The sequence below is a fragment of the Populus trichocarpa genome, chromosome 5, assembly GCF_000002775.5.
Source record: "Populus trichocarpa isolate Nisqually-1 chromosome 5, P.trichocarpa_v4.1, whole genome shotgun sequence".
NCBI lineage: Eukaryota > Viridiplantae > Streptophyta > Magnoliopsida > Malpighiales > Salicaceae > Populus > Populus trichocarpa.
The window spans coordinates 6,500,402-6,527,766 of NC_037289.2; the positions used below are offsets into that span (position 1 = coordinate 6,500,402).

The 27,365-nt window shown below is 38.4% G+C and overlaps 2 protein-coding genes across 7 annotated transcripts; both read right to left on the minus strand.

Annotated features, from left to right (window-relative positions):
• Nucleotides 1–255: 255 nt before the first annotated feature.
• On the minus strand, nucleotides 256–20,134 carry LOC7486381 (uncharacterized). 2 transcript variants are annotated; one of them, XM_052453379.1, is made up of 13 exons: nucleotides 18,876–20,134; nucleotides 12,362–18,345; nucleotides 10,439–11,952; nucleotides 9,230–9,493; nucleotides 8,810–9,030; nucleotides 7,487–7,758; nucleotides 6,704–7,185; nucleotides 4,095–6,652; nucleotides 3,877–4,009; nucleotides 2,757–3,280; nucleotides 1,732–2,643; nucleotides 1,001–1,171; nucleotides 256–810 (listed from the first exon to the last, which is right to left on the minus strand). In XM_052453379.1, the coding sequence occupies exons 1-13, from the start codon at nucleotides 19,974–19,976 to the stop codon at nucleotides 613–615; spliced, it is 14,334 nt and encodes a 4,777-aa protein (XP_052309339.1). In that variant the 5' UTR covers nucleotides 19,977–20,134; the 3' UTR covers nucleotides 256–612. The 2 variants fall into 2 exon arrangements, with proteins under 2 accessions (XP_052309339.1, XP_052309338.1); XM_052453378.1 differs by having other exon boundaries at nucleotides 4,095–7,185.
• Nucleotides 20,135–21,922: 1,788 nt separating this feature from the next.
• LOC7486382 (nucleolin 1) lies at nucleotides 21,923–27,365 on the minus strand. 5 transcript variants are annotated; one of them, XM_052453035.1, is made up of 18 exons: nucleotides 27,199–27,365; nucleotides 27,019–27,064; nucleotides 26,412–26,584; nucleotides 26,171–26,260; nucleotides 25,955–26,092; nucleotides 25,730–25,832; nucleotides 25,421–25,545; nucleotides 25,166–25,267; nucleotides 24,829–24,891; nucleotides 24,397–24,477; nucleotides 24,195–24,308; nucleotides 24,063–24,113; nucleotides 23,885–23,979; nucleotides 23,691–23,808; nucleotides 23,266–23,451; nucleotides 23,073–23,164; nucleotides 22,550–22,884; nucleotides 21,923–22,181 (listed from the first exon to the last, which is right to left on the minus strand). In XM_052453035.1, exons 1-18 carry the CDS (start codon nucleotides 27,229–27,231, stop codon nucleotides 22,150–22,152), a joined length of 1,977 nt encoding a protein of 658 aa, XP_052308995.1. In that variant the 5' UTR covers nucleotides 27,232–27,365; the 3' UTR covers nucleotides 21,923–22,149. The 5 variants fall into 5 exon arrangements, with proteins under 5 accessions (XP_052308995.1, XP_024457486.1, XP_002307174.1 ...); XM_024601718.2 differs by having other exon boundaries at nucleotides 24,201–24,308; nucleotides 25,421–25,546; nucleotides 25,725–25,832; XM_002307138.4 differs by having other exon boundaries at nucleotides 25,421–25,546; nucleotides 25,725–25,832.

The window sequence follows — 27,365 nt, forward strand, 5'->3', positions numbered from 1 at the left end:
GTACTCATCAAAGAGGGGAGAGCGTTAATCAACATTGATAGGCAACCAGCCTAACAACGAATTCAGCACGAGGGATGGTGGTGGAGATGATGGTAATTGATAATATTCGACGGAACCAACAAGAATGGTATCTAGCTAGCTACTAAAGTACTGTAATGGAGACTTGCCTAAAATAGATGGTGCGCAGAATGCTCCAAATTCAGCTGATGAAATAGCCCACTTAGCAAGAGATTGAGTTCAGGGAAAGAAAAACAATTACAAGAAATGAAGACACGTGAATCGAATTCAGTGTATAAGCATGGTATTATCCTTTCAAGGACATCCAACGAAACTGAGTAAAACTATACGTTTCTCTCTTTATCATTTTCTTATGTACAAGCGCAAGAAGCAACTATTCACAAGGAGATTGGAATGAGAACATGATATCTATACTCCAACTCTCACTGAAACAACTACGTATCAGAACAATTTGTCTTTCCTAGTTTTCATCTTTTCCCTCGTTTATGAGAGCAAAATGATTTCCGATGAGAGATGGAGGTCATTCCGATGAATCAAGGTGTAAAACTCTAGATATATGACAAAAATCTCACTTTGTTTAAATTGGCCGAGTTGTTATGGCCGGAAAATTCTGATAGTTTTTGCAACCTGAAGCCTACAAAATGGACACCTGGAAACAGCGGATGAGCATCTGCGACAAAGTACATGACCACATGGAACTATCGTCATGTCAACTTCATTGGTCAAACACACCCGGCAAAGCCATGCCGCTTTCGCTGTATCAGCTTCTTTTGCTGCCACATCAGCCTTTTCCTGCAATGTCCCGTATCAAGAATTTATCAACATGAAATTTTCATTATATATCTTGCCACGTGAAATTGTCAGTTGAGTTTTCTGAAGAAACAATTTTGTTGTGAAATTTAAACTCCAAACCAGAACTGATTTCTATAGATACAATGACACTGAATAGTCACAGTGAGTTTTGAAATTGCAAGTCACAAACCTGCTCAAGCAAAAGTGCGGCCTGAGACTCTTTCAATTGTTCTTGCAGAGTTAATGTTCTTTTTAAAAGAGATTGCTTTTCGACATCCACGCTGATCCCTGCTTCAGAAAGCATCTCATGAACCGCTTGAACAAGTTCTGCAGGTGACACTCGGTGGAGCTCTTTGCCACCCTGCAGTTGACATTAAAAAAGTATCTTCAGCTAACTACTTGAATAGATCCAGCTAATACAATTGACCAATGCTCAAAATCATTACCCATGGTTTCCATAACAGCCTTACCTCGCTAAATACCAATGATAATTAGTTTTGAACAATCAAAATAACATGCTATCCTTTGCCAAACATTTTAAATCGAAGGAAAATTTGACCATTAATCATTTGAAGATGCTTTCTTTCAATTTTACATGCACAAAATCCTCGAAGACAAAAATGACCACCTTTCCTCATCTCCCCTATACTCCCTACCTTCTCTAAACTCAGAGAGAGAGAGAGAGAGAGAGAGAGTAATTACTGCTTATAACAAACTAGGAAAGTCAATAAAATACTATATTAGTCTGGCAACCTGATAAGACTCGAAAAATCTAAATGAGCCTTGAATGGGAATTGAAATCGACTACATGCAACATGAGTATAGCATGAATGTATCCATAAAATTCCAACAACAATAAGATTAGTATGATATCTCGTGCAACCAATGAAAATCTAAGGTCAAGAAGTTGAATGCCCGCACCTGAGAAGACCTTGTTCTGCCTCTTCCAGAACTTTCCGGCACATCATTGGCATTCCTCTTATTAACTACTGTATGACTATCATCTGGTAAAGTTGCTGAGGAAGTAGCCTCATTTCCCATTGATATGCCTTTAAACGAGAATACTTGTGAAGAAAGAAGAGGCTCTACAACCCCTGGTGCAGTTTCCACCTTGAATCTGTAGAGTGCTTGGCCAGCCGATGGTCTAACATCCTCTGGAACTCTACCATACTTCAACTTCTCTCCATTTTGAGACCGCCATGCCACTAACTCTCCTCTATAAAATGGTCTTAACGGATGAAGTTGCACTTGAAGAGCATCGGGAGGAAGTAGTTCCTTGCCTACCAGTTTATTACTTGTGGGTTCAATGTCTCTCTTGTCAGAAGAAAGTTTCAGAATATTGAGAATTGCACTTTCCGAGCCTTCAGGACATAAAAATAGGGTTCCTATAGGTAATGGGGTAGGGGAGCCTAAGACCTGGCTTACAACAATTGCAACAACATCAAGTACAGATACATAAGTAGGTGGTTCAGCAACAAAAATAGAGGTCCTTGATCGGTTCATAAAGTAAAGAGTACGATGCTTGGATCCGTTCTCCCAATCTGGAATAATAGAGTCCTTAGCTACAAGAGTGACGTCCAAAGACTTTGGAAGGAGCATAAAATGAGTTTGGAGGATTTTAACAAACTGCAGCTTTTCAGCAACAGATTCCAGTAAAGTTCGTAATGTTTCCAAAGGTACAGTATTTCTTGCAGGGATGTAATTAGCTATGCTATTTACAAGAGTCCATACAGCACCCTGAAATGATCTGCTCAACAGTTTCTCTCTGATGAATGCCACAGAGACGGATCCAATATATTCCAATGTATGCAAATCATCTTCTTTATCAAGTTCCTGCAAACAGAAACAGATCTTGCCAACTGAATATAAAAGTTCATCATCGGAGATGTATAAAATTGAACTGCAAACAAATTCAAAAGAAACTTTCAGAAAATCAAGTAATTTACCTCTATTACAACATCTGATAGCTTTCTGATGCCCAAAACTATACAAATTCTCTCAGGAAGATCTCCATGAACAAATCTTAACCTGGAAGTGTCAATATATTTGACATATTGGGAACCATAAGAATCAATATATACACATGATTTTGCATGGACAAGTCTACATCCATCATCTGGGACTATTGCATCTAATGTCCAGTTTTTCCAATCAACCATGTTTCCCTCAACAGTCGAGTCACAGAGAAAAAACAAAATTTCCATCACAGCACGGAGTTCATTTGGGTTTAAACGCTGATATCCACATGTCTTTTGGAGATCTATTAGAAGATTCTTTGCAGCAGCAACTGAAAGCATGTCCTGAAGTCCCACTTCCTTGAGAATTTTCACAAAGGGAAGATACAAAGTAGGAAGTTCAAACGCAAATGGTGACAGATTAATTGTCAGACGCACAAAAAGAGAGTTTGCTGTGACCAAGCGTGTTCCATTGGCAGCAGGCAGAAATGCCACTCTCTGCAAGTTTTCTCTATCTGCATAAACATAAATAAAAGATAAGGAGAGAGGTGAACAGCTAATAATTGGGCATAGGCACCGGTAAAAAATTTCATTTAACAACTAATGGTATGTCTATAAATTGTAGAAATTTTGATGCAGTACGATCAAAATTAATAGCTTAATTCTAGCTAAAGAAGAATTATTTAGAAATCATATGAAAGTGGGTACTATCCATTTGGATGATCCTACCACTGGTAGATGATAAATTGTAGAAATTTTGATGCAGTACGATCAAAATTAATAGCTTAATTCTAGCTAAAGAAGAATTATTTAGAAATCATATGAAAGTGGGTACTATCCATTTGGATGATCCTACCACTGGTAGATGGAAAACTGACAAATAAGCCATAGTTCATCACGAAACTTAATAAACAAGTTATTACCACAGACAGTAACCAAGAATCATTTGCTGGATGGTAAGCAGCATTTTTTTACCTTCAAACGAAAAAAGGTTATACTTATTTCCATGTTAATACTAACTTTTCAAAAGAATTCCACAAAAAATATCATTTATGTAAAGGATTTGGACCATGTATGAAGAAGTTAAATAGCAGGAGTAACAGAGGAGTACCTGAAGAAGAGAGGGAACTCCAAACCTTATCCAGGTACTTCAACACTTCACAAGAAGCTTCATCAACTGCCATCATGCCTGAAGAAGTTGGCCAGTGAGCAAGAGTGTCTTCACCTCCATTTCTTCCAATCACCTGAGATGCATCCATGTTACTTACATCTGCACTGGCATGAACTAGCACTCTTGGAAAAACATGGAAGAACAATATGATCTATTACCTGCAAATGCTTTAGGACAGTAGAAAAGGCTGGAGGGCTCCTCAGCTGGAGCCCTCCCCAGGAGTACTCAGGTGGCACAAAATTTTGTCTAGAGATGATGGGAGAAAAACTCCAAGCCAAAGGCCAATCTTTTGACACAATAGCTTCACTATATGAAGTAAGCACTTTCTTGCCACCAGCATTAGGAAATCCTAGTTCAGCAGGTACACAAGCAATCTTGCCAAGTTGATTGCAGAAGCTGTTGCCATAAAGGACAGCAAAGTTTGAGAGCACGGCTTCAACAACAGATCCTGCTAATGCCCATATCTCCACAGTAACCTTATCGCAGCTGTGACTTACATTGGTCCCGAAATCATCAAAATCCCCTGAAGATTTCATGCACTCACTTCCAAGGAACTCTACTCTTTTAGCGCATTCAAGTATTACATCTGCTTCTGCTGCAGTTTGAAGACCTATTTTTCTTAAAATGCGAAGCCACCCATCAGTACTAAACCTTTCTCCAGGAAATTTCTTTCTCTCACCAGAGAACACAGATGTTAATAGAGCATCACCAGGATCAAACAGATCCTTGGGCCTAGAGCGATCTAGGGAAAATTCATCTGCATTCCTAACAAACTTGGTCTCCTTCAAAACTTCAAGTAAAGAAGAATCTGCTTGGAGCTCTTGCCAATTTGCGTAAAGATATATTAATATATCCTCCTGTTCAGACTGAGGTTTGCCTTCAAAATCCGGCAATCCGAACCTCATCAAAATCTGTTGATCATGCAATTCAGGAACCCCAAGAGCTCGTAATAATGAACACTCAATTGAATCAGTTGAGTAAGAGAGACAATGCTCATCAGATGGCTTAAGGAATGAGCTAGAAGAGATCATACAGTGGTCTTGGGCATGCAATCGTGTATAGGATCCCACAACTGTTTTATATATAGGCAAACCACGCAGTACTTCAAGTTCTTCAGCTCTGTACGTAGAACCATTATAAAGGAAATCCTGAGCAAAAAAAGTAACAAGTTCATCACTATCTGAAGCTGAAAATGATGCAAGTTCAGGGAAATAGCCAGCATGTTTTGCTGCAACAAGCTTGGAAGCAACCACTTCTCCCAATGACTGACTAGATGCAGGGAGGCAATTGCATGAAACAGCACAGTCCATGAAAGCAGTGTCAAAAATAGGTACGTTGCACTGGTTCAGCAGTGACAACAGCCAAGGATACCTATTTTTGGCTACTTCAAAAGCAGCAATGTAAGACTGGACTGATTCAGATTCAGATTCAGATTCAGGGGTATGATTTGTGGACAATCCAGTCATATCACTTCCTGTGCTACCTGCATCCACAATACCATTTCCAGAGGATGTTTGTTTAATGGGAGGAATGAAGACCAGATGACACTCCTTTACACGGCATAAGATGGGCCTCCCAAGAAAAGCAGGAATTAGAGGCCAATCAGAAAAGAGTGAGAGGTCTCCCGAAGACGCACCAAAACACTTCCAAAACAACCTTAACCATTCATGAGAAGGACCCCCTTCACCACCAGAACTCGAAGTACTCTCCCATGAAAACCATGGAACCATATTTGACCCCATTACATGATTCACCCAGTTCTCATGAAAAAGTAATTTCATATGACTTGCCAGTAAGTGGAGAGAGAAACTCTTCAGTCTTAATAATGTTTGTATGGCATTTCTTGATAATATATCAAACAGGAAAGATCTATCCAGTACTTTTGGATGGATGAACTTTGCTGCCAAAGACATCATCAACACCTGTTGATCCTTGTTCCCAAACCAAAGCTCAGTTACCCCGAACCTAGTTAAATGATTAGTTGCAGTTGGGCACGGTAACCCTTTAAGCTCAGCAGCTATTGATAGGATCTTTGGATCTACATTTGCACCAATGCCATCTAAAATGGCATTCCGCTGAATTAAAGGCCCTCCAGCCCTGCCAATATCTTCAACAACTCCCCGGCCAAAATCAAATAAAGCCTTCCCCAAACTTGTCACCATTTCAAGAGCATCTCCTGAACTGTCTGCACTCTGAGCAGATGAGCCATGAAAACTCCGTAGATTAGGCAATGATGATGAAGCAAAACTGCTGCTTGCTTCACTAGTTGCTCTATGCATGGTACTGGAGTTGAGAGAGTTCAGTGTTGCATCATCTCTATCAAAACCAGATGATCCTGGAAACTCGATATCAGATAAGCAGTACTCAAGAACATCCACGTAGGTATCAACTGATCGAAGAACAATAGAAGTTGATGACATCTTAAGAAGATCCCTAACCATTTTAGGTTTTATTTCTCGGACTGTAACCCCCACTGCCTGAATTTCTGTCACCAACTCCCATGGTACAGAAAACACTGGATAATGTTCCTTCACAAAGCCACACACAGTAGCTGGAAGTAAACTACCACCCACACCATTCCCAGGCTGTGAAAGAAACATACCCTCTCCACTCTTAACCAAGTTTCCTGAGTAAAGCTGCCACAAAGGAAGATCAGCAACCCGAGCATAGAATGGCCTTATTACTTCTTCAATCAAGCATCCCCAATCTGCTTTAGGCACTTCTGTCCTTATTACTTCTTCAATCAAGCATCCCCAATCTGCTTTAGGCACTTCTGTCGATACTAAGGCATCTCCAGGTTGATTAACCATCGCAAGCCCAGTAGACCTTGGCCAGAAGGAATATATTAGATCGCCATATGCCTTCAAAGACAAAGAAACTGCATGACCTGCATTTGATTCAATAGCTGAAGTCAAAGGATCTTTTCTTAATTTTTGCATTTCCACCACCATTTCAATGTAGGAATCACGAACACAAGACATCAATTCTTTGTTCCAAGCTTCAATCAACTGATCTCCAGCGTCAGCCTGTGCTTCTGAAGCTACCTCCTTCTGGTACTTAAAAAGAGAACGACCACTATTATGACGCACAAGGAAACATCCAAGGACAGTGACAGGTAGTGCTATACTACCAGATAAAGGAAGAGGGGACATGACAGAGCTCTTTGGATATAGATCACCAGGACATCCATCTCTTGAAATATGTGCTGCAACTCCTGCAACGGGAGTCAAGTTGTATGCAAGATATCGCCTAAGTGAAACAATGCAAAACAACAATGAGGTTTCAGTCCAACAGATTTCATTTCATATAAACTTTGGCAAAAGGGAGGGGAGGGGAGCGGAGACTATGCTCCAGCTGATAATGATGAAATTACTATGCATTAATGGATAAGATTGCCTAAAGAAAATCTCTACCTTTGCAGAAGCTCCCGGAAATATCCAAATTAAATTAAAAAGACATGAAAAAAATTTATATAAAACGATGCTTTGATTTTCAAATTCAGCAGTTGATCAAAAAAGAAAGTGTCAGAAGAATTTTGCACCTAGCATACCTATCAAGAGCCATATTTCTTGTTTGCCCGGAACCCAGGCTAAGCACAACAAGCCATCGATCAACAACTCTAGCAGATCCTTGGTATAAACTTACATCTATGACATGCAGTTTAACCGCAGCATTTGAGCTACTAAACAACCTTGATAATTGAAATTTCCTCCACTTCTTTTCCGAAAATGGATTCCTCATGGTAGCAGATGATAAATCAACAGAAACTGAATAGTCCTGGCAAGGTTTGGCACAGCCTTCATCCCATGTGTAGAGAGACACCTAAAAAAATGTATCCAGTGTTTCTATATGTCAATTTAGGGTTTACTGGGAAAAATATTAACAAAATGGAAAAAAGAAAAATTAAATCTATATAACAAACATTGCAGATTTAATTTTATACGATCAAAATTTCGAAGAGGCTACAATTTCCTTAATCTCTGAATAATTACAGGAGTGCATTTATGTTTAAATGTTATTGCACCTAAGGTTGTAAAGACAACTACATGCCAATTCCCACGTCAAGTGAACTGTGAAGGCAATGATTGGTAATCCAACATGGGTAGGGTCTTCCCCATTTCGTTTTGATCCTATCGCTTTGGGCAGCTCTTCACTGTTGGATCTCACCAATACAGCCATTTGAGCAGGGTCCCGCAAAGTTTGGAGAAAAAAACCAGACAAGCCTATGCTTAGTAAGTAAGCTTGAGCCGCGTGAAAGGTTGCTTTTCTAATGAAGACAATGATTGGTAATCCAACACGGGTATCGGAAGAAAACTCTCACTAACCAATTGATGATGACAATGATGATGATGACAATTGCAAGTATATCATAACATTCATAAATTACCATCTCTTAACTCAAACAAACAAGGATCCAATTTCAGAACATGATATCTTTTGATACCTCTCAGTATCCAAACGAAGATCATTTTCAGAACATGATATATTTTCATGGGTGCCAATGTTTATCTACAAGCCCCTAATGGGGTAAACCAATGATCAAGGACGATACCAAATCAATATTCCAGTTGAAGATTACTTGTGATTCAATTGTCTTGTTTTACCTGTATGATTTAATTGATTTCTTAAGTAAATAATTGCATGATGTATGAGCTCCTTGAGCAAAAACTAAATGTCCCTGCAATTCCACCTTCTCCATACATGGCAGTAGGTTACAGAATATGATCCAAAGACAAGAAAATGGTTGACATAAATCATGGTTCATTATTGAATACAAAAGAAAAAAGAACAATTAAAAATATTTCCAGAGTAAAGTTTGCAACTAACCACTGCAAGCACACGAAATCATAACTGGCTAAACTAGAATTAATACCTCCAAAACTGACTTTAAGAAAATAAGTGTTCTGGATGCGTGCTCCATAAATCGATCACATATTTGCTTTACTCTCTTCAATCCCAGTTCAAGTCCATTCCCAAGGCATTCTGATGATAGAGGCATGCGGATAATGGTAGAATCTAATGATGACCATGGCATGCCTTCACCAATTAACATAGGTTTAAATTGATCACAAAAACGCTCGGTCAAATTAGTACCTGGTACCACATGAAGACAAAGTCAAAATAGAATCTTGCTTACTTCACATTTCTCTTCCTAAAAGTGGTATGTGCTTGAAATCAAATTTAAAACAAAAGGAAACATCTTAAAAAGGATAAAGAGGGGTTGGGGACATCCATGAGCAAAGCAGTAAAAAACACTAATCAACCTAGCCTACTCTGTGAATAAACGAAATACCTGCCAATGAAAACATTTTTGCAGCTGGAGCATGACTTGAAGGTGCACCAAGTGCTAGACCACAAGGATCAAACATGTAAAAGTAGCCACCAGAAATAATGGACAGAAGATTAGATACAAAGTAACAGCTAAGAAGTCCCAGCCCATAATTAACTGTATCACCCCGAAGTCTCCATGGAGGGAGAAGCTGGAGGCTGCCTACTTCCTCTCTATTCAAGCTGACACCTTCCAAAATGGCAACTAGAGCAGGCCCTTGAAATTCACCTGTACAAACCACAATTCTGAAACCAATCCTCCGAGCAATGCTCCAATGCAAAACAATAATAAGCCTAGACAAAAATCCAGGCAATAAAAAATAATGACTCTGCCTGATAAATCAATGAATTGGAGAGATGGGCTAGATTTGTTAAATTGGGGAATTTACAGTTCTAACTTCTAAATCTATTTGGAATGCGTATAATGTTTAGGTTTGGATATGGCAGGAAAATAATGACTCTGCCTGATAAATCAATGAATTGGAGAGATCAGGCTTCATATTTTTGGAGACAGGCTAAATATTGAGATTTAAGTTTTGTTTGCATGGTTGAATGTGCTTCTTTCTTTCTTTCTTTCTTTTTTGTTTTTCATTGCATGTTTTAGTTATTGGAGAAAATGCTGGTGTCTAGAAATATATAAATTGTTTTGGGTTTGTAGATGGTGCTTTATGTAAGAGATGAAGAATATGCAAAAGTTGAGGTTTACATAGGCACAATGATGTGACGAGTTTAAAGGCTGATTAGCACGTGGGAAAAGGGGGAACTCGGCAGAAGCCAGGTTGCCTTGCACAATAACTCAAGGCACCATGGCGATAAGATTTGGGGAAAGTGAAGACGAATGAAGAGCCCATAGGTGAAGAAAGCAAACACATACCAAGCACCCATGTCTTCAAAACCCCAAGCAATTTGAAAAAATATTATGATACTGCCACTGCTTATTCAACGATAACTCATAATGAAACTTCAAATCAAAAACTCATAAACTAGTGAGGACTCAAATCAAAACTCACAAACTAGTGACTCAAACCAACAAAACCATATAAGGTTTCCTTCAAATTTCAATGAACTTCACTTATGGGATTTCTAGAAGAAATTCTTTAATATGTGATAAAATTTTCTATGAATAATACAGATGATGCAGCAAAGAGTTCCGAGGATGTTCAAGAACACGTACCTAAATTGTGCTGCAGCAAAGAGTTCCGAGGATGTTCCCTCTTGTCAAAGATCAAGTGTAGCTTTTTAGCTTTGCAGCAATCTGCCACCTCAAGAAGGTCAAACAACAAAAAATCATTGTTTCCATACAATGCTAAAAGTTCATTTAATTTAGCGAAGTCCATGCATGGCAGATCTTTAGTCATATCATCATCTACCAAAGAGAGGCATCGAAGTGATTTCACCCCTAGTCTGTTTGCCAGATCATTGCTGATGCTTGGATGTACAAAATGCTTCTCAATCAGAGTGTTGTTTTCTATCCATGGTGCATCATTGTAAACAAGATCCCCAGCACACATCAGAACTCCAGAAGAATCTGGAATCAGCAATGCTGAATTAGAAGCCTCAAACATTGGCTTGTCTGAGAAACAGTCTGCAACAGCTTCAAGGACACGATGGACAAAACTTAGCTGATCAGTTGATAGGGGAAAGCCTTTCAGATTATTTTGTAAGCGCTGCAGCACATGAAAGTAATCCCAAATATCAAAACTGAGTCTCACACCTAATCCCAAGAGCAATTCTCTAAAATCTGATATCTCTGATGGGACAACATACAAATATGGGGTAAATTTAACTGGTGAATCAAATGCAAGTACATGTGGGGGTACAAAATCATCACCGATCCAAACCCAAGAAACACCGCTAAGAGCTGATTTCATCAGTGTGAAATCATCAGTACCAACATATTCTTGTAATTTGGAATAAAGTGCCAGAATTCCATTCTGCACTGCATCATTAAAATCAGGTCCTATAGAAGACCCCAGCTTAAGCTGCTCATAGGACTTGGATAGCTCAGTCAATTGCATAGTTAAAACATTTATGTCAGGACAATCCATCCAACCAAGTTTGTGTTGTAGATACAGGGAGTCGCAATCACCATCCAGTACATGCATTGTGCAGGACACAACCCACATTTGAGATTTAGGTCTCACGTTGCTCGGTGATGCTACTTGGCTATTAGAATTTAGCCATGGTAGTCCTTGTAGAGGTGGATGAACACAAACAGGGCACCAAGATATGGCCTTCATTTCAGACCAAAATTCTTCTTCTGTTTTATCATCAATCAAGTTCGCTAAGAAATAGTCAATCTCCAGATCATCTATAAACTGATCCTTATCTCTCTCAGAAGAGTCAAGATATGCAAGATCACTGTTCCAATCACTGCTATTCTGACATAAAACAGTTTTCTGCAATTCATTGCGGTTGCATTCTCCCTCCTCAGCCGAGAGCTTATATGCAAGAGCATCCAAAAGGGCAACCAACTTCCTTCCATAACTCACTGTTTCTGAGTCCCTAGATTCATGCAACATTGAAACCGATCTAGCACAATCAAGAAAACCAGTAAAACCCAGATTCTTTTTAAGTCCAAGTTTAACTAGGGTCTCCAGTGTTTCAGGATCTGAGAATTCATTAGAAGGAAAAAATGCTTCTCTATGGAGCACCTTTCGTAGCTGGGGAATACGAGGATCATAGAGCCTGCAAAAAACATTGCAGAAAAACAAAACAATCATATGGTAAAAATTAAGCTGCAAGTAGAGGAGATAGAATTGCTAGTTTATTAAGCTACTAGTCTGCAAAAATTAGCCCAAAACTTTAAGCTTTTCTTTTGGATAAAAATATGGTTTGAGAAAAAGTAGTGATACTTATAATCACAACAGCTCATACAGCAAGCAAGAGCCAGTTATAAATTACGAGTGGGCCAATTGTACTATACTGTTGTTAGGAGTAAAATAATCAATATATAATGCATAAAATGGGGAACCAAATAAATCAGTGACATAATATGAATAGTTTGATCATCAAAAAGCCTGCTTAAGATTTTAACAACTTGTACTCAGAGATATATGAATATACATCTCGTATCAGTGATTGGTAAAATACATACCTTGATGGCTGTTGCCATGATCCATTGGCTGCCAAAACAAAAGGTGTCATGGAAAGTGCAGATTTGATGGAAATATCATCTTCAATCAAAAGCTTCACGTCATGTAGAATAGCTGTAAGAGCCCCCTGATGTGAGATAAATTCTGACATTCGATTGAGTACATAAACTTTGTAAAATTCCACTCTTGAAGGCTCTTTGATCTCTAAATACCTTCTTAGAATAATTCTCTCTCTCTCAGAATCAGCACGAACAAAATCATCATCCAAGAGATCATCCCGAACACCATCTGGTTTAAGCCATTGGTTAGGTTTGCACAGACTAACAAGTTTTCTACTTTTGTATGCCTCGAACATAGGAAGATGTTTGATGATTTCAATATGGATGTCAGTCATGCTCTCTTCAGAGAACCACTTGGACTGGAGAACAAAACTCCGTAATTCATGCAGCTCCCCTTCTGATGCATCATTAAAAAGCCCCTCGATGTTCTCTGGCTTACCGGCAAGTGCCAGAAATGCATTTAAGATGCCTGCTGCTGTTGGGGGCTGTACAAAATTTTCCAGCTTTGGATGTTCTATTGTTAAGCCATGCCTCAAGAAGAGACATCCTACTTTCAATAACAAAGACAACATGTTCTCACTCAACCCATCATCTTTGACCACATTTGAATTTGGAACTAACTGCAAAAGAATATTGTCTCCAACTGGCAATATTGGCCACTTAGCAAATATTAAGAGGTCATCACAACATGAATTTAGATAGCTCCACAACAATCTTATCCATTCTAAACTTGGGTGGCCCTGATGACCGGGAGTCCAAACAACCTTACTAGAGAGCTGCCATTCTGCTGGAAGTAATTTCAAAAAGAGTTTCTCGAGCAAACTGCAAGACAAAAAAGAAATATTTGACTTCTCACTCTCAGCTAAATCACATAACTTTCCGAAAACAGCTTCTGGAATTTCACGATCCACAAGTTGGTGGGGAACTGAATCCTTGAGAAGACCATGTTCATCCCCCCGGGCAATATAAATTCTTTCACCAGTCCCATTCTTTTCAAATGTAGCAAATGAACCATCAGATAGAGGTAATAGTGGTAAGCCATACAAACTATCAACCTGCACAGGAACTTGTAAATCAAGTAAACAATATTCAAGGGTCACAATCATGCCACCTCTGTCCTTAAATCCACGTCTCCGCCGAATCAGCAGAGTCATTAAAAACTGAGGGTTCAGAAAGTTCAATGATGAGCAGGCCTCCATAAATTGCTCTACAAGTGGCTGGGAAACAGTCACCAGAGGTAGACCAGCATCTGATAATGCTTCTACAAGCTCATGTACCTTATGAAATGTAAAATCAGGAAACAGTGCTTGTTTGGCTGATATCCACTGGCCTTCTCTAGCTTTTGTAAACAATACACGAAGACCAGATTCAGCAATAAAAACGTATAGCTTCCGCACCATTGATGCCCAAGGTTCCACTCCTGTTTCCATTGGCCAAAATGAAAAAAATAAATCACATGGGCCAATCTCTGATGCAATTTTTTCTAGCAAGTAACCATAAGCAGGGGCAGCAACATCTTCAAGGATGTAAATATTCCAGTCTGATCTTTTTTTTCCACCCCCTGCCATGTCGTTACCAAACCAGATGTCCCTTCTGTTGGATGACAATGCAAAGTAGGAATTAATATGAGCTGGAACACCAGTACTGATAGGAAGTGGCAGAAAGCAGAAGGCACGGCCTTCGAAGTTCTTCCTATTTTCAATGGAAGTTGTAGAAACTTGAAACGTTTCAGAAGTACAAGCACCCTCAATGTTTGAGATGTCACTTAATTCCCCATCCATCACCTTGACAGAGTGTATATAAGCAGCAACAGAAGCCCAGGGAATTGATTCATGAGAATCATTAGCAACTGCAGTGAAGGTCTTAGCACGAACACTGCCTAAGCATTCACCAGTTATCCAACAATGAGACATGACACCAGATGAATTTTTCTCTGTCACCACAATCTTCTGACATTTGTGAGGCAGATTTTTATCCACAGACTTGCTCAATATTTTCAGCAACTGATCTTTATCCAGTCCACTATACTGACTTCCATTGACAAAGCTAAACATATCATTCACAGCACCTGATTCCATTTCAGGCTCAGTTATGCAATTTCGTTGCACACGATGTAGGAGTTGCATTTCAGAACCATTCCCTTCCTTCACAAAAAGGGAGATATTTTTCACATTGCGTAGAAAAAGCAAAGCATCAGAAACAACCCCAGAGAAAGAAGTAAAGAGGGACATGACATCTTCTGGTGCATATCCTTCTTTCTTTATCAGACTACGCCTAGCAACAGTAGAGCTCCTAAGGGGGAAACGGAAGAGGGTGCCGGGAAATGGATGCTGCAAATCACATCCAAAGTGTAGAAATGGAGAAAACTGATCTGGAAATTGTTCCAGGATCTTTCTCCCTGTGAACTTAATTCGTAAGCCAGGGTGTGAAGGAGAAATGCCAGGCAAATTACAGGCGTGAGGATCAAACATAACGACATTTTCCCCAGAAACAAATGTTGGAATATCTGTAAAGTGATAGACACAATTAAATCCAAGTCCAAATCTTCCAATTGCAAAAGGTTTTTCTAGTTTGCTTTCTTGACCAATACGTGAGATTGCATAAAGATCTTGTGAACTGAACACTGAGTTGTTGAAACAATACAGTGCAGGACCTTGCCAATCAGCCATTTCAGGAGACAGAACAGATGAAGTACCATACTGAGTTTTATCCAAAAGAAATATCACCTCAGAAGCTCCAGCATCCTCAGCATTCTGAACCAGCTCGAAAAGAATCCCAGGTCCATCAGCATACATCTCAAGTATATGTTTAAGTCTTGTTGTTAACGCTTCATGCTGTCCAAAGGCTTCAGCAGCACCAGATAAACTCAAGTTCATTGAATCAGAACTCTCTGCAAGCAAGATCCTACGAAGTGAGCACACACCGAGCTTTTCAGCTACTTCATTAGAGATGTTCCCATGGACAAATTTATGAACCGCTCTCTTTGCATGTAAGGCCACAGTAGATGCACCACCAAATGAACTGTCAGAATTATCTGAGCCAAGCAACCAGGGGGCATCGTTATAAACTAGATCTGTGGCAGGGAATAGTCTTCCTGAAACATCAGGTAAATAGATCTTGACTTGTTCATGAAACTGGACTTCAGCCAGATGCTGAACAATCAGCATGGCTGCCCTAATTTCCTGTGCATCAAGAGGAGAGGAAGCTTTTCTCACAGCCATTCTGCCCAAAATATTTGCATAATCCATGGGCTTAAAATATTCTCGAATGTCAAGCTCCAAAAATAATTCTTTGAAAACAGCCAGATCCATGGGTATAACGCGTATATAAGGAGCCAAGTGAAGAGGACCATCGAGAACAACCTCATCTGCAGTAGCAAAACCATCTCCCACCCATATCCAACGAGATCCTTCTAGAACAGCCTTCACAATATCCATCTCATCCGAACCAATCAAGCTTGTCATTATCGAGTATATTTTTGGCATTTCCAAGGCTAATTCCTGCCGAAGCACCTGATCATTCACAATCTCATTGTTCTTTCCAAGCTCTAGTAACTGGGCAGCAATTGCACTGCCTCCAGGTGGAGATAACCATCCAAGATTGTATGATAATGCAGTGGAAGAGCATTCTCCATCCAGTATCCTCATGCTAGCTGAAACAAGCCATAAGTCTGCCTGTAATCTTACAAGCTTTGGAGGAGCAACCATGGACGTCACAATAGGCCATGGTAAAGTTTTGAACGGAGCTGTAACCATTACTGGACACCAACAAATCATCCGCAGATCATTCCAGAACTTTTCAAGGTCAGATTTCAAGCCACGAGGCCTAAATGCAGTTGCAGCTCGTGAAAAAATTCTGTTCACAGTTCTTTCATCATCATTTAATTGGTTGGGTAGCCACTTCATTGCATTTACTTCCAAGTAGGATAGAAGCACTTTGCCTCTAGAATGTGCTTTTTGCTGATCCTCGTGCATTAGTCGTTCCACTTGTCGAGCACTTTCTATTACTGTCTCAGGAGAAGCAGTTGTTTTGAGACCCAAACCATGTAGCATGTCCAAAATGTTAGGTTCTTGGAAAGCACCACAAGGGAAGCTATCAGATTCTTCTAATAAAGCCCATAACTCTTCATTACGAGGATCATATAGCACTGAAGGATGCTTCAGAGTACCACTAAATGTTGGCACAAATTCCAAATTTCTCAAACATTCCCTGAAAGATGCATCTTCAACGCAAAGTTGTGGCAAATTTTGCAGAACAGAAAGCATAGTTCTGTCTCGAACTTCAGGTTGCAAGATTCTAACATTATTGAACACCTGCTGCCGGTAGAAGTGTGCCTTCCCCATTCTCTCAACTCCATAATACCTTAACAAAATATCTTCTTCGATATTTGAGGAGCTTGAAATAAACTCATGGCCCAAAAAATTATCAGGAACTTCTAAAGGAGGTAAGTACTTTTGAGGATTTTCTAAATCAGAGAAAATGGCACCTTCAACAGATCCTTCACCGTGAACTCTATAAATGGGAAGCCTCCTGCAATTCCTTATGACGAATCCATCAATGCAATCTCCCATGTACCACTTTGGAGCAAGAAGAAACCCACGAAGCTCGTCTCTGTCTTCAGGCCTCAAATTGTCAAATGAAGTTTGTGCAATGCCACCAGCTGAAGACACAACATTAAAAATTGATTCCACTACCCCTGCACAATCAGCATCACATACATAAAGCGACAAATCTGGATGTTCAACTCCATAAGCAGGATTTAGTATCTTGCATTCAATCTTAACAAGGATGTCTCGGATAAAAATAGGAAGTTTATCTGCATTAATTAGTTTCGACTGTCTAGAAGGTCTGTACAGATGTCCAGTTGTGGATGGCAAGATTGGCCAATCTCCAAACAAGGATAATTTTTCACAATGATTTCGGAGATATTGCCAAAACAGCTCAAGCCATGATGATGTCGGATGATCGTGAGAAGAATCTGGGTTCCACAAAACCTTGCTTTTATATCTCCAATAGGCTGGTAAGAAATTAGGGAAAAACTTGAGAAAATACTGAATGCTGAATATAGCAAGATTTGATTTTGATGACTTTGCAATGGCGGAAAGTCTGTGTAGCAAGTTAGGAGGAATATCACGATCAATTATTTTATCGGAAATTCGTTCAAGTAGCATGCACTCTAAATCATTGCAAATGAAAAACAAGCTCCCTTTGGAAGCTTCAGACAGTAATCCAAAGTCACCATTTGCCAAAGGAAGCAGCAGCAAATTGCTTGCATTCTTACCAACATCAGCATCAATTAAGTCTTCGAGACAATATTCCAACAATACAAGCCTGTAAGACTTGTTCAACGACCCAACACTCTTGCACTGCCTAAGAAAATCACGCACTGTATCAGGAGTAACCACTTTCTGCTGAAAAGCTGAAGCGTATTTCAGAATCATATTAAACAAGACATTGGGCAAATGGACGACAGGCATTCCTAGCTGCAGAAGGGCCTCACCAAGTTCCTTGCTTTTAGGGAACTCTTCATCATGAAGGAAGGCTTCAACAAGAGTCACCCACTGTCCTCCTTCAACATCTGAACGCAAAACTGGTGCATCACCAATTCTTTTGTATATATGCTCAACTAAAATGCTCCATGGCTCCTCAAAAGGACCAGTTGGCCATAGAGAGTAGTAAGAATCAGTCGATCCTAGTAATTGTTGCACACCAAGCAGCAAATATCTAAAAGCAGGAGCCACGACATCTTCTAAAAGAAGCCTATTCCAGATGGAACGAATTTTACCACTTCTGTCCATGTCAGCTCCATACCAAATGCCACGACGGTTTGAAGAAACCTCAAAATATCCATTAACTTGCACATTCAATCCAGTTCTTACAGGGAGTGGAAGAAAACAGAATGCCCGACCCAGCTTCAGCTCATCATTCTATTAAAAATTACATTACAACAAAATAAGATTTTGATCTTGTGAAGGAGAGGCCTAAAAAGGAAGATAGTGAAGCATTCAATGAAATAAAGCATCATGTCAGCTTTCCTTAAGAATAACTCATCAATGGAAGAAAAAATGACAAACAAACGAGGAGGGAAAACAAAAGGAAAAAAGAATAGAGACCATTCAGTTTCCTATCCAATTCATGAGATATCATGAAGGGAAAAAATTTAACTGCTCAACTTAACAAGCCATAGTCCCAGCTCAGAGTCCATTAAATGCATTCGTCCACAGTTCTAACATGTAGCAATATTCTCCGTTAAGTAATTTATTCTCGTACCTGAGCTTAACTAGTTTCATCTCTAAATCTAAACACACAAAAAGAATATCTACAGTTGTTACTATACTAAAAACATAAAATTGAACTAAAAAAAAGTTGGTTAAAAGTCTAACTAAAAATAAATAACATTGTCTTCAAACGCAAAGAAACTTGAAAACTATGAATTCATAGATAATATGAAACTTACATCAGACAAACCATCAGTCAAGCAAGCAGCAACAGACGCCCACGGCAACAAATGAATATCATAATCTTTAGATGCAGTAGCTGCAAATTCCCCAATCCTGCTATTCGCTGACCCCATACTTTGAACAACATAAAACCTATCACTCCTCTTCTTCACTTCACTCCCACCATCACCAACAACCTCCTCACTCTCAAACTCCACCAAATACCCATCCTTCATCACATCCCCCTGTCCACCACCGTCCATTTCCTTGGACATTCTCATAATCGCCTTCCGATGCCACACAACCTCATCACTCACATTCCCAACACGACATGAATACAATTTCCTCTGCCCCACATCTCCCTCGTCCCAAACAAACATTTCAACACTCAAAACATTCTTCAAAAACAACAACGAAAACACCCCTTCTTTATACAACTGTTCAAACATCAAAATCACATCATCTTCGACATAAGCCTGCCTTGACAACTTACTTTCTCTAGCTTGATTCGAATCCCGCAACGGGAACCGAAACAATGTACCCGAAAACCGATTCTCCATGTCACAACCAAATACGGCATAAGGCTCAAACTGATCTCTATAAAATGACATCGCTTTAGTGCTTACAAAATCAATACGTTTACCAGGATTGGAAGAATTAACATTGGGCAAATAACCACCTTGAGGATCAAACATGACAATGTAATTCCCACTGACAAAGGAGGGCAAATCGGTCAAATGATAGACAGAATTGAAACCAACACCAAACCGACCCGTCTTAGTAGCTTGATTGTGCTTAACACTACCTCCGATGCGCGAAATCGAAGTGAAATCCTCTTCGGTGAAGACGGCGTCATTGTAGGAGAGGAGGGCCGGGCCTTGGAATGCAGAGAGAGAAGGAGAGAGGAGTGAGGTGGTAGAGTGGTGGCGCCGGTCGAGGCAGAGACGGACCACGGTAGCGCCGGCATCGTCGGCGTTTTGGATTAGTTCTTTGAGGACTGTGGTGCCTTCGGGGTAGTTTAAGAGGACTTCTCGGATTCGGCGTGTTAAGTCGACTTTTTGACCGAAGTCCTCTAGAAGGATCGTGGAAGGTGAAGATTCCGGTGACCGAAAGGACATTTTGGTAGCGGTGGTGGTGGTTAGGTTTTTCTTGTGAAAATTAGTCCATGAATTTTGAGAATTTTGGGGTTTTGGTTTTTCTTCCTTTCACGTCAAGGTAGTGATTTTGTTGATTCATTCCAAGGGAAAAAGGAAGGAGAAGGGTGTAATGTGTAGACTGTAGTCGTCGTTGTCGCTGTCGTTGTTTTTTTAACTGTTATTGTACGTTCAACGTTATGGTCACCAAGGTCAAGAAGCTTTACCCGCTCTCCGCTTTGGAAAAAAAAACAAATTAACCCAAAAAAACAATTTACAGCATTATCAGGGTGTGTTTTATATTAAAAAAATGATAATTATAAAAAATATTATGTAGTTTACTATTTTTCGCAATGCATATATTTTTTTAAAAATTATAATTTGCATTATGAAGTTTATATATCCATAACAGTTTATATTTTCAAGTTAAAGTGCTAAAAAAATCAACAAAAAATATTAAATTATTTATAGAATTATTATTTAATGACTTAAAGAGACTTTAAAAAATAAATATTACAACTTTATCACTAAACTAAAAAATTCCTAGTTACTGTGACTAACTTTTTGTTCTTTTTTTTTTTTTTAATATTGAGCAAACCCACAATAAATTATTGAAGCCATTGTTTTTTTTTCTTTTTGTTTCTCGTAAGAAATCTTATATATTAGTGTGGTTACGATTATTTTTAAATATGATTTTTATTTAGAAATATATTAAAATAATATTTTTTTTATTTTTAAAAATTATTTTTTAATATCAGTGCATTAAAATGATCTAAAAACACCTAAAAATATTAATTTAAAATTAAAAAAAAAATTAAAAATATTTACGAGGATCAAATTTTTTCTTGACTGACAAGAAACTCAGTCAACCACTGTAACATTTCTTGGTGTAGGGCTGAAGAAACCAAGCGTGAGCTTAAATAGTTTTATAAGGATAAGGTAATGATAAGAAACAAATCTTTTGATTTAGGGTTTCATTATTGTGTTTGAAGTATTGGTTTGGTGGGTTTTAGGTTTGGATTTAGGAAAGTTATGGGGTTTTGGTTTTGTTGATGCAAACCAACTTTCTTTGAGAGGGGATTGTTCTCAATAAAATTGTGTGGTTTTGTGGTCAACTCTTGGATTCCTAAACAATGGTGGCATTGTTAAATTAGTCATAAAACGGTGATGGAACAAGAATAGAATGTGTATTTATTTTGAGTTTTTTTGTTTGAATTGCTCCATCAAAAATTATGCATTCAAACTAAATCCTCTTCTTCGGTGTATATAGAGGTCATTTATTATTTAGAGTTATATTCTCTTAAAGTTAGTTGGTTCTTATAACTCAAAACTTTTATTTATTTTTTTAAATACTTTTAAAAACAAAAACATAATTTTAATACATTTCAATCATTCACATTCCTATTTTGTAATTTTCAACATCATTTCAAAGAAAAATCAAATTCAAAGATATATTTTTTTCAACGCATTAACGTCTATTTCGTATTTTTTTAACTACATGCTGGTCCCGCACCGCCCTAGTCCTCATATTTTGTTTCAAATTCAATTTTAGTCCCTCAACCCTAAATTTTTATACATCAACGTGATTTTAATTTATTTTGACAAAATGAAACATCAACTGAGCCTTGACACAAGAACCCTATATCCAGAGTCAAAACAAATTGCAAAATAAATTTCAAAATAAAATCAATGTGAATAAATTAAATTTAAAAAAAAAACACTTCCGCATATCACAATAATATGATACCACAGCGACGAAGAGGGCATGCGAATGATGTAACTTAATAACCCCTCGCACAACAATAAACACTTGGCTGCAGCTTCCGCATAACACAATAATATGGTACCACAGCAACGCAGCCAAAAGGATGGCACAGAATTGTTACTAGAATCGGGAAGCAGAACAAGGCAGAAGTAAACTCAGAAAAGCATAATGTAATGACTGAAAATATGATAAATTTACGCATAACAGAGTTGCTTTAGTCATACTGGCCCTCAAAGAGATTTGCCAATAGCCAAGAAAAGAAACATCCCCTAAATATTAAACAAATCGTATCAAAACAAGTTTAAAAAATTTCTTCTATGACGGCACACTACCAAAATTAATAGTACTTCAAAGGAGTCCAGGCGATGCCCTCAAAATCTCCATCTGCTTCCCTCAGTCCTCATCATTGAATTTCTTCTTTGTTCCTGCATAGGAAAAAATATAGAGGGGTTAACAGAGCAACTCAGGATCTAAATCTATGCGAAGTTGAATAAAACAATACTCAGCCCAAAAACTGTTTAAGCTATACAAATTTCACCACGAAAGCATATGCACTTCTACATGAGATTTACAGTCAATCCAAAACAAACCGTTGTGTTCTTGAAATATGATGAAATTATGTATGGATGCTTATTGATTGAATGTCCAAAACAACAGAAATTACATAGTTACCATACACAATCCTCATTGTTAGCGCACTGATTCAGTTTCAGTGATTCAGTTTCAGTTATTTAGTGCCAAACAACAGATATTCAGTTCCTTCAGATAAAAATAAGGGATTTGTGAACATTACCTGAAGCAGCTGCGGTCACACTGGGTTTATAAGGTGTTCCACGTCCTCGACCACCCCTTCCACCACGTCCACCATCAAAACGACCACCACTGCTTCTGCCACCACCAAAACGACCACCACCACTGCTTCTGCCACCACCAAAACGACCGCCACTGCCTCTGCCGCCACCAAAACGACCACCACTGCCACCACCTCTGCCACTATCCCGACTGTCACGGTTATCAGTCCTTGGTTTTGCTTCATCCACAGTTAGGTAAGATTCTCCAAGTTGACTTCCATTAAGCTCAAATGCTTTGTTCATAGCATCAGCATCATTGAATTCTAGGTAAGCCATCCTGAAATTGGTTTCGTCAAGAGATAGGCACATGTCAACATACCACTAGCCACTACATGGTTTAAATTAAAATAAGATCCGAAATAATAAACAAAATAATAAGGAACGCATCATTCAGGGGAACAGTTAATCTACTGGTAATCTTATTAGGAAACATGGACCAATTACAGGAATAGAAAAGGAACAAACCCTTTAATAGCGCCAGTCTCATAATCTGTGGGAATAGATATCCTACTAATCTCCCCACAAGAACCAAAATGCTCCTGGAGAGAGCTCCTAATCTGTAAAGATTTAGATTGAAAACACCATGAGCACTTCTCTTAGAAATTTCAAGACTTCAAAACTAAACCTTAAAAGCCATCAAACAGCAGGACATCATTACCTCATCCTCTGCACCAAACTTGTCAAATCCCTTAACAAATATGGTTTGGGATTGACCTCTCCCTCCCTTCTGAAATGAGTTGCTGTCTTTGCTATATGGTGTATTTGAGGTCCGTTCACCCCTTTCACGAGCCAAATCAAGTCTGACATCCCGGCCAAGCAAACTTTTACCATTAAAATTTAGAGCCTGTAAAGGAAAGGAGAAAAAATAATTTTTACATTAAACACATTATCGATACCAGAACAAAACAAAGTGAGTTGGATTTCCAAAAACTGAGACTATACATGAACATTGAACAAGAAACAAAGAACATTATCCTCCTCCAAAAATATACAGATTTGGACCACATGAAAACTAGCTCAGTGCATATTACCAAGGACAACTGGAAAAAAATAAATTAAAAAAGAAATTAAAAAAAATGTAACCTTCAGCGCTGCTTCAGTTGTGGTAAACTCAACATGTCCAAATCCCTTGAACCTCTGATCTGCATCTAAGGCGAAGCGGACATCAGCAACTTCCCCAGCCTCTTTAAAGAAATTTTCCCTGCAGCAAAAAATTAATCAGATTGGAATTATGCAAAAACCTTTAATAATGGCAGGAGGCTCAAATATGAACTTACACATCAGCACGTTCAACTTGAAAAGATAGGTTGCCAACAAAAAGTGTCTTTGATCCAGCATTCTCAGATGTAACTGGTGTAACAGGTGTCTTTGGCTGCAAAACAAAAAAAATATTCAAAAGACATGCACGCACTATAAAACAAAAAAGCGAAAACCAAAAGCAAAATGATGAATTACAGTTTTGACATAAGACTTCATATCAGCATCAGCCATTTCTACATCAGTGTCCTGTTCCAGGAGAACAAACCAATTTATCTCACACTAATGAGTGTAAATATACCATGTATCATAATTGAAAAAAAGAAGTACCATTACATTTTTCTTTGGAGTCTTCGCTGGCTTTTCATCCTCGCTATCTTCCTCATCCTCTGAGCTAGAGCTCTCCTCTTCACTGCTACTTTCCTTTTGAGCAGTTGCTTTTGCCTGTGCACACAAAACTTAGCTTGTTGAATGAAAGCATACAGCAAGAAATGATAGATCCCTAACTCTAAGAATGCAATAAAAAACTAGCCTTTGTATTTTTTGGTGGCTCATCATCACTTTCTTCAGAATCATCATCTTCTGAATCATCTTCATCCAAGTCCATTTTATTCTATATTTTGAGGGAGAAATTGGAAGATTAATGACAACTACACAAAAATAACAAATCATAACAGACCACAAACACAAGAATCAACATGATATTTTCAAATGAGGTTTTGGAATTTTTGTTTTTTTGGGTGTTTTTCAATTGTTTTGCCACATCAAGACCAATGAGATGCCCCCAAAAGAGCACCAACTTGATGCTTCCCCAGCCTAAGAGATCCCAGGAAAGTATCCTGCAAATGCATTATCAAACCAAGCCTAAAGGCTGCTGTGCTTCAACATTTGAACACATGAATAAAAGGCAACATATGGACATGTTTGTAAATGTCTAAGCACGCACATGCATATGCAAAATTACCTGCTTTGAATCCTTTGTTTCAGATGGCTTTTTGGAAGTAACAGCTGCCTTTGGTGCAGGAGTCTGCAAGAGAAAAGGAGAGATTTTATTGCACAATAAGAAAGATCCACAGTAATAAAAGTTACAACAGAGCAACATTCAAAATTGTCCAAAGAGAATTTAGTTTTCAGGTATCAAAAAGCTGTTGTTAGAAATACACTGATAAAATCAAGGAAAGAAGAAAATAAACTTGCATTGTTCAATTAATGTAATTGAGCTACATCAATGTTAATATAACTGAAAAATAATTGCTAAATGCTAGCTAAGCTAATAGAAAGAAATACAATAAAGTGCTCACGTCATCTTCATCAGACTCATCAGAATCACTTTCTGAACTGTCATCCCCACTCTTCTTTGGTTGAACTTTTGAAGCAGCTGGAGTTGCAGATTTGGTTTTCCCCTGAAACAAAAAATGTTAATGCTGTCAGAACTATAGAAACAGAATTAAAGAATATCCTAGGTATGCAATCAACTTAATTGTTAAGCTAAATCATTGTAGTTAAGCATCAGCCAAATCCATATTTAAGATTCTATATGCGTAGGGCTATGAGACCTCATCTTCAGAAGACGATTCATCAGAATCAGAGCTACTATCATCAGAATCATCACTAGATTCAGCTTTCTTCTGGGCAGATGTTGCCGGAACCTTCTTAGGAAGAGAAGCCTTTGCTGGTGTACCCTACATGAGCAAATGGTAAAACAATTAAATACAAAATATCCACCAGACCCCTATTGTAAACAAGATTTAAATATCCACAGCATCCACATCACAACAAGAAAAAAAATTAGGCTTCAGTTTCCTTGGTGCAAGCATAAGAGGAAAGGGGTATAAAGAGAAAAGGAAATGTGACACTCACTGTTTCCTCGTCTGAGGAGCTATCATCCTCGTCTGAGCTGTCACTTGACTCATCTTTCTTAACTGGTTGGACTTTCTTCCCTACTGGCAAATTCTTGTTTTTAGGATCCTACCGTAAAACAAAGGAGAAAGTGAGAACAGGGTATTTAGATCAACAGGATTGCAAAGATAGTGAAAATAAAAATCATAAATTGTTCTACTAGCATTTTGCAAAACATATAGGAAATTTACCTCATCATCAGAAGATTCATCCTCTGACTCAGAACTGCTGCTGTCATCCTTTCCTTTCTTAGCAGCAACACCATTAGAACCATTTTTAATGGCAACAGGCTCCTTCTTGGCAGGAGGAGCAGCTTTGGCAGGTGGCTCCTGGATTAAAAATTAAAAATCAAGAATTCAAGTAGCACAAAGTGAAAAGCATCAACTAAAATTCGTTCCAGTGCTCACCTCATCAGATTCAGTATCTGATTCAGATTCGCTGGAATCTTTGACAGGTGGTTTATTAGACTTCACTGCCTTCTTTGGTTGAACCTTTACCTAATAATTTCCAAAATTATGAACCCAAAATCCATATATAACACAATTTATACAAAAATATAAAACAAAATCGACATCTTATTTTCATCAAAACTACAAGCACACGACCATGAAAAGCGCATGGGATTTATCAAGTTGAACCAGTTTGTACCTCTTCTTCCTCGGAGGAGTCATCAGAATCACTAGACTCCGCTTTCTTCTTTTTCTGAGTCTTGGTTTCCACCTTCACCTTTGTCACAGCTTGAGCTACTCCATCATTTTTCTTCTGCTTTTTTGCACTAACAATCTTCTCTATAGCTTCTCCAGCTTCCCTCTTGTTCTTCCCTACAAACCCCACAATTTCAAAAGCCCAATTACTCAACAAACAACAAATCTCAAACATGTAACAACTGCAAGCAGATAAAATACAGCAAAGAACCATTCCATTATTCCAAATCGATCCTCAGTAACCACAAACTCGTCACCACGCATTACAAAATAGTTATGAAAGAAACTAAACGACCAATATAAAAGTTAAACGAAAAACAATATCAAACAACTTTTTTGTATAAGAAAATAACACAAATCATTCTATAAGAAACCCTTCTTTCTCAGTATATCTATAGAGAAAAACAGTCAATTACTTCAAAATCCCTACACAAAACCCAAAATCAACAATCAAACGATAAACAGATCATACCACACTAAACCAGCCAAAAAAGGCCACACAAACAGTAAAACAACGTAGCACAGTAAACCATGATGTACAAAGCTTTTACCTTTCTTCTCAGCCTTGGCAGGAATTACAGCAGGAGCTGCTTCAACCTTGAAAAAGAAAAGAAAAAAAAAAGACACAAAACCGTGATGAGAGGAAACAAACACCAAAAGGATTGATATTTCAAAAACAAACTGTCAACAAAATCACAGAATAGAAGAAGAGATAACAAAAGAAATCATACTTTGGTAGCTGACTTCTTGCTAGATTTGCCCATTTTTCTCGATAACCTTTTTCGGTAAGAAAAATCTAAAGAACGGCTCTACAAAACCCTAGCTTTTCAGATATTTTGTAGGGTTTTGAGAGTTGTGAAGATGCGGTGCTTAAAGAGTGTGTATTTATACGCGTGTC

What these genes read in the sequence shown, in the direction of transcription:
- LOC7486381 (XM_052453378.1), bottom strand. Translation starts at nt 19,976, where the DNA reads ATGTCCTTTCGGTCACCGGAATCTTCACCTTCCACGATCCTTCTAGAG. An exon ending in TGACTGATGGTTTGTCTGAT is followed by an intron (nt 18,346 to 18,875) that starts GTAAGTTTCATA and finishes AATTTTTAATAG; the next exon opens with AATGATGAGCTGAAGCTGGG. An exon ending in AGAAATATGGCTCTTGATAG is followed by an intron (nt 7,186 to 7,486) that starts GTATGCTAGGTG and finishes TGTTTCACTTAG; the next exon opens with GCGATATCTTGCATACAACT.
- LOC7486382 (XM_002307138.4), bottom strand. Translation starts at nt 27,231, where the DNA reads ATGGGCAAATCTAGCAAGAAGTCAGCTACCAAA. An exon ending in AAACAAAGGATTCAAAGCAG is followed by an intron (nt 24,478 to 24,828) that starts GTAATTTTGCAT and finishes CTCAAAATATAG; the next exon opens with AATAAAATGGACTTGGATGA. An exon ending in AGCCACCAAAAAATACAAAG is followed by an intron (nt 24,309 to 24,396) that starts GCTAGTTTTTTA and finishes TTGTGTGCACAG; the next exon opens with GCAAAAGCAACTGCTCAAAA.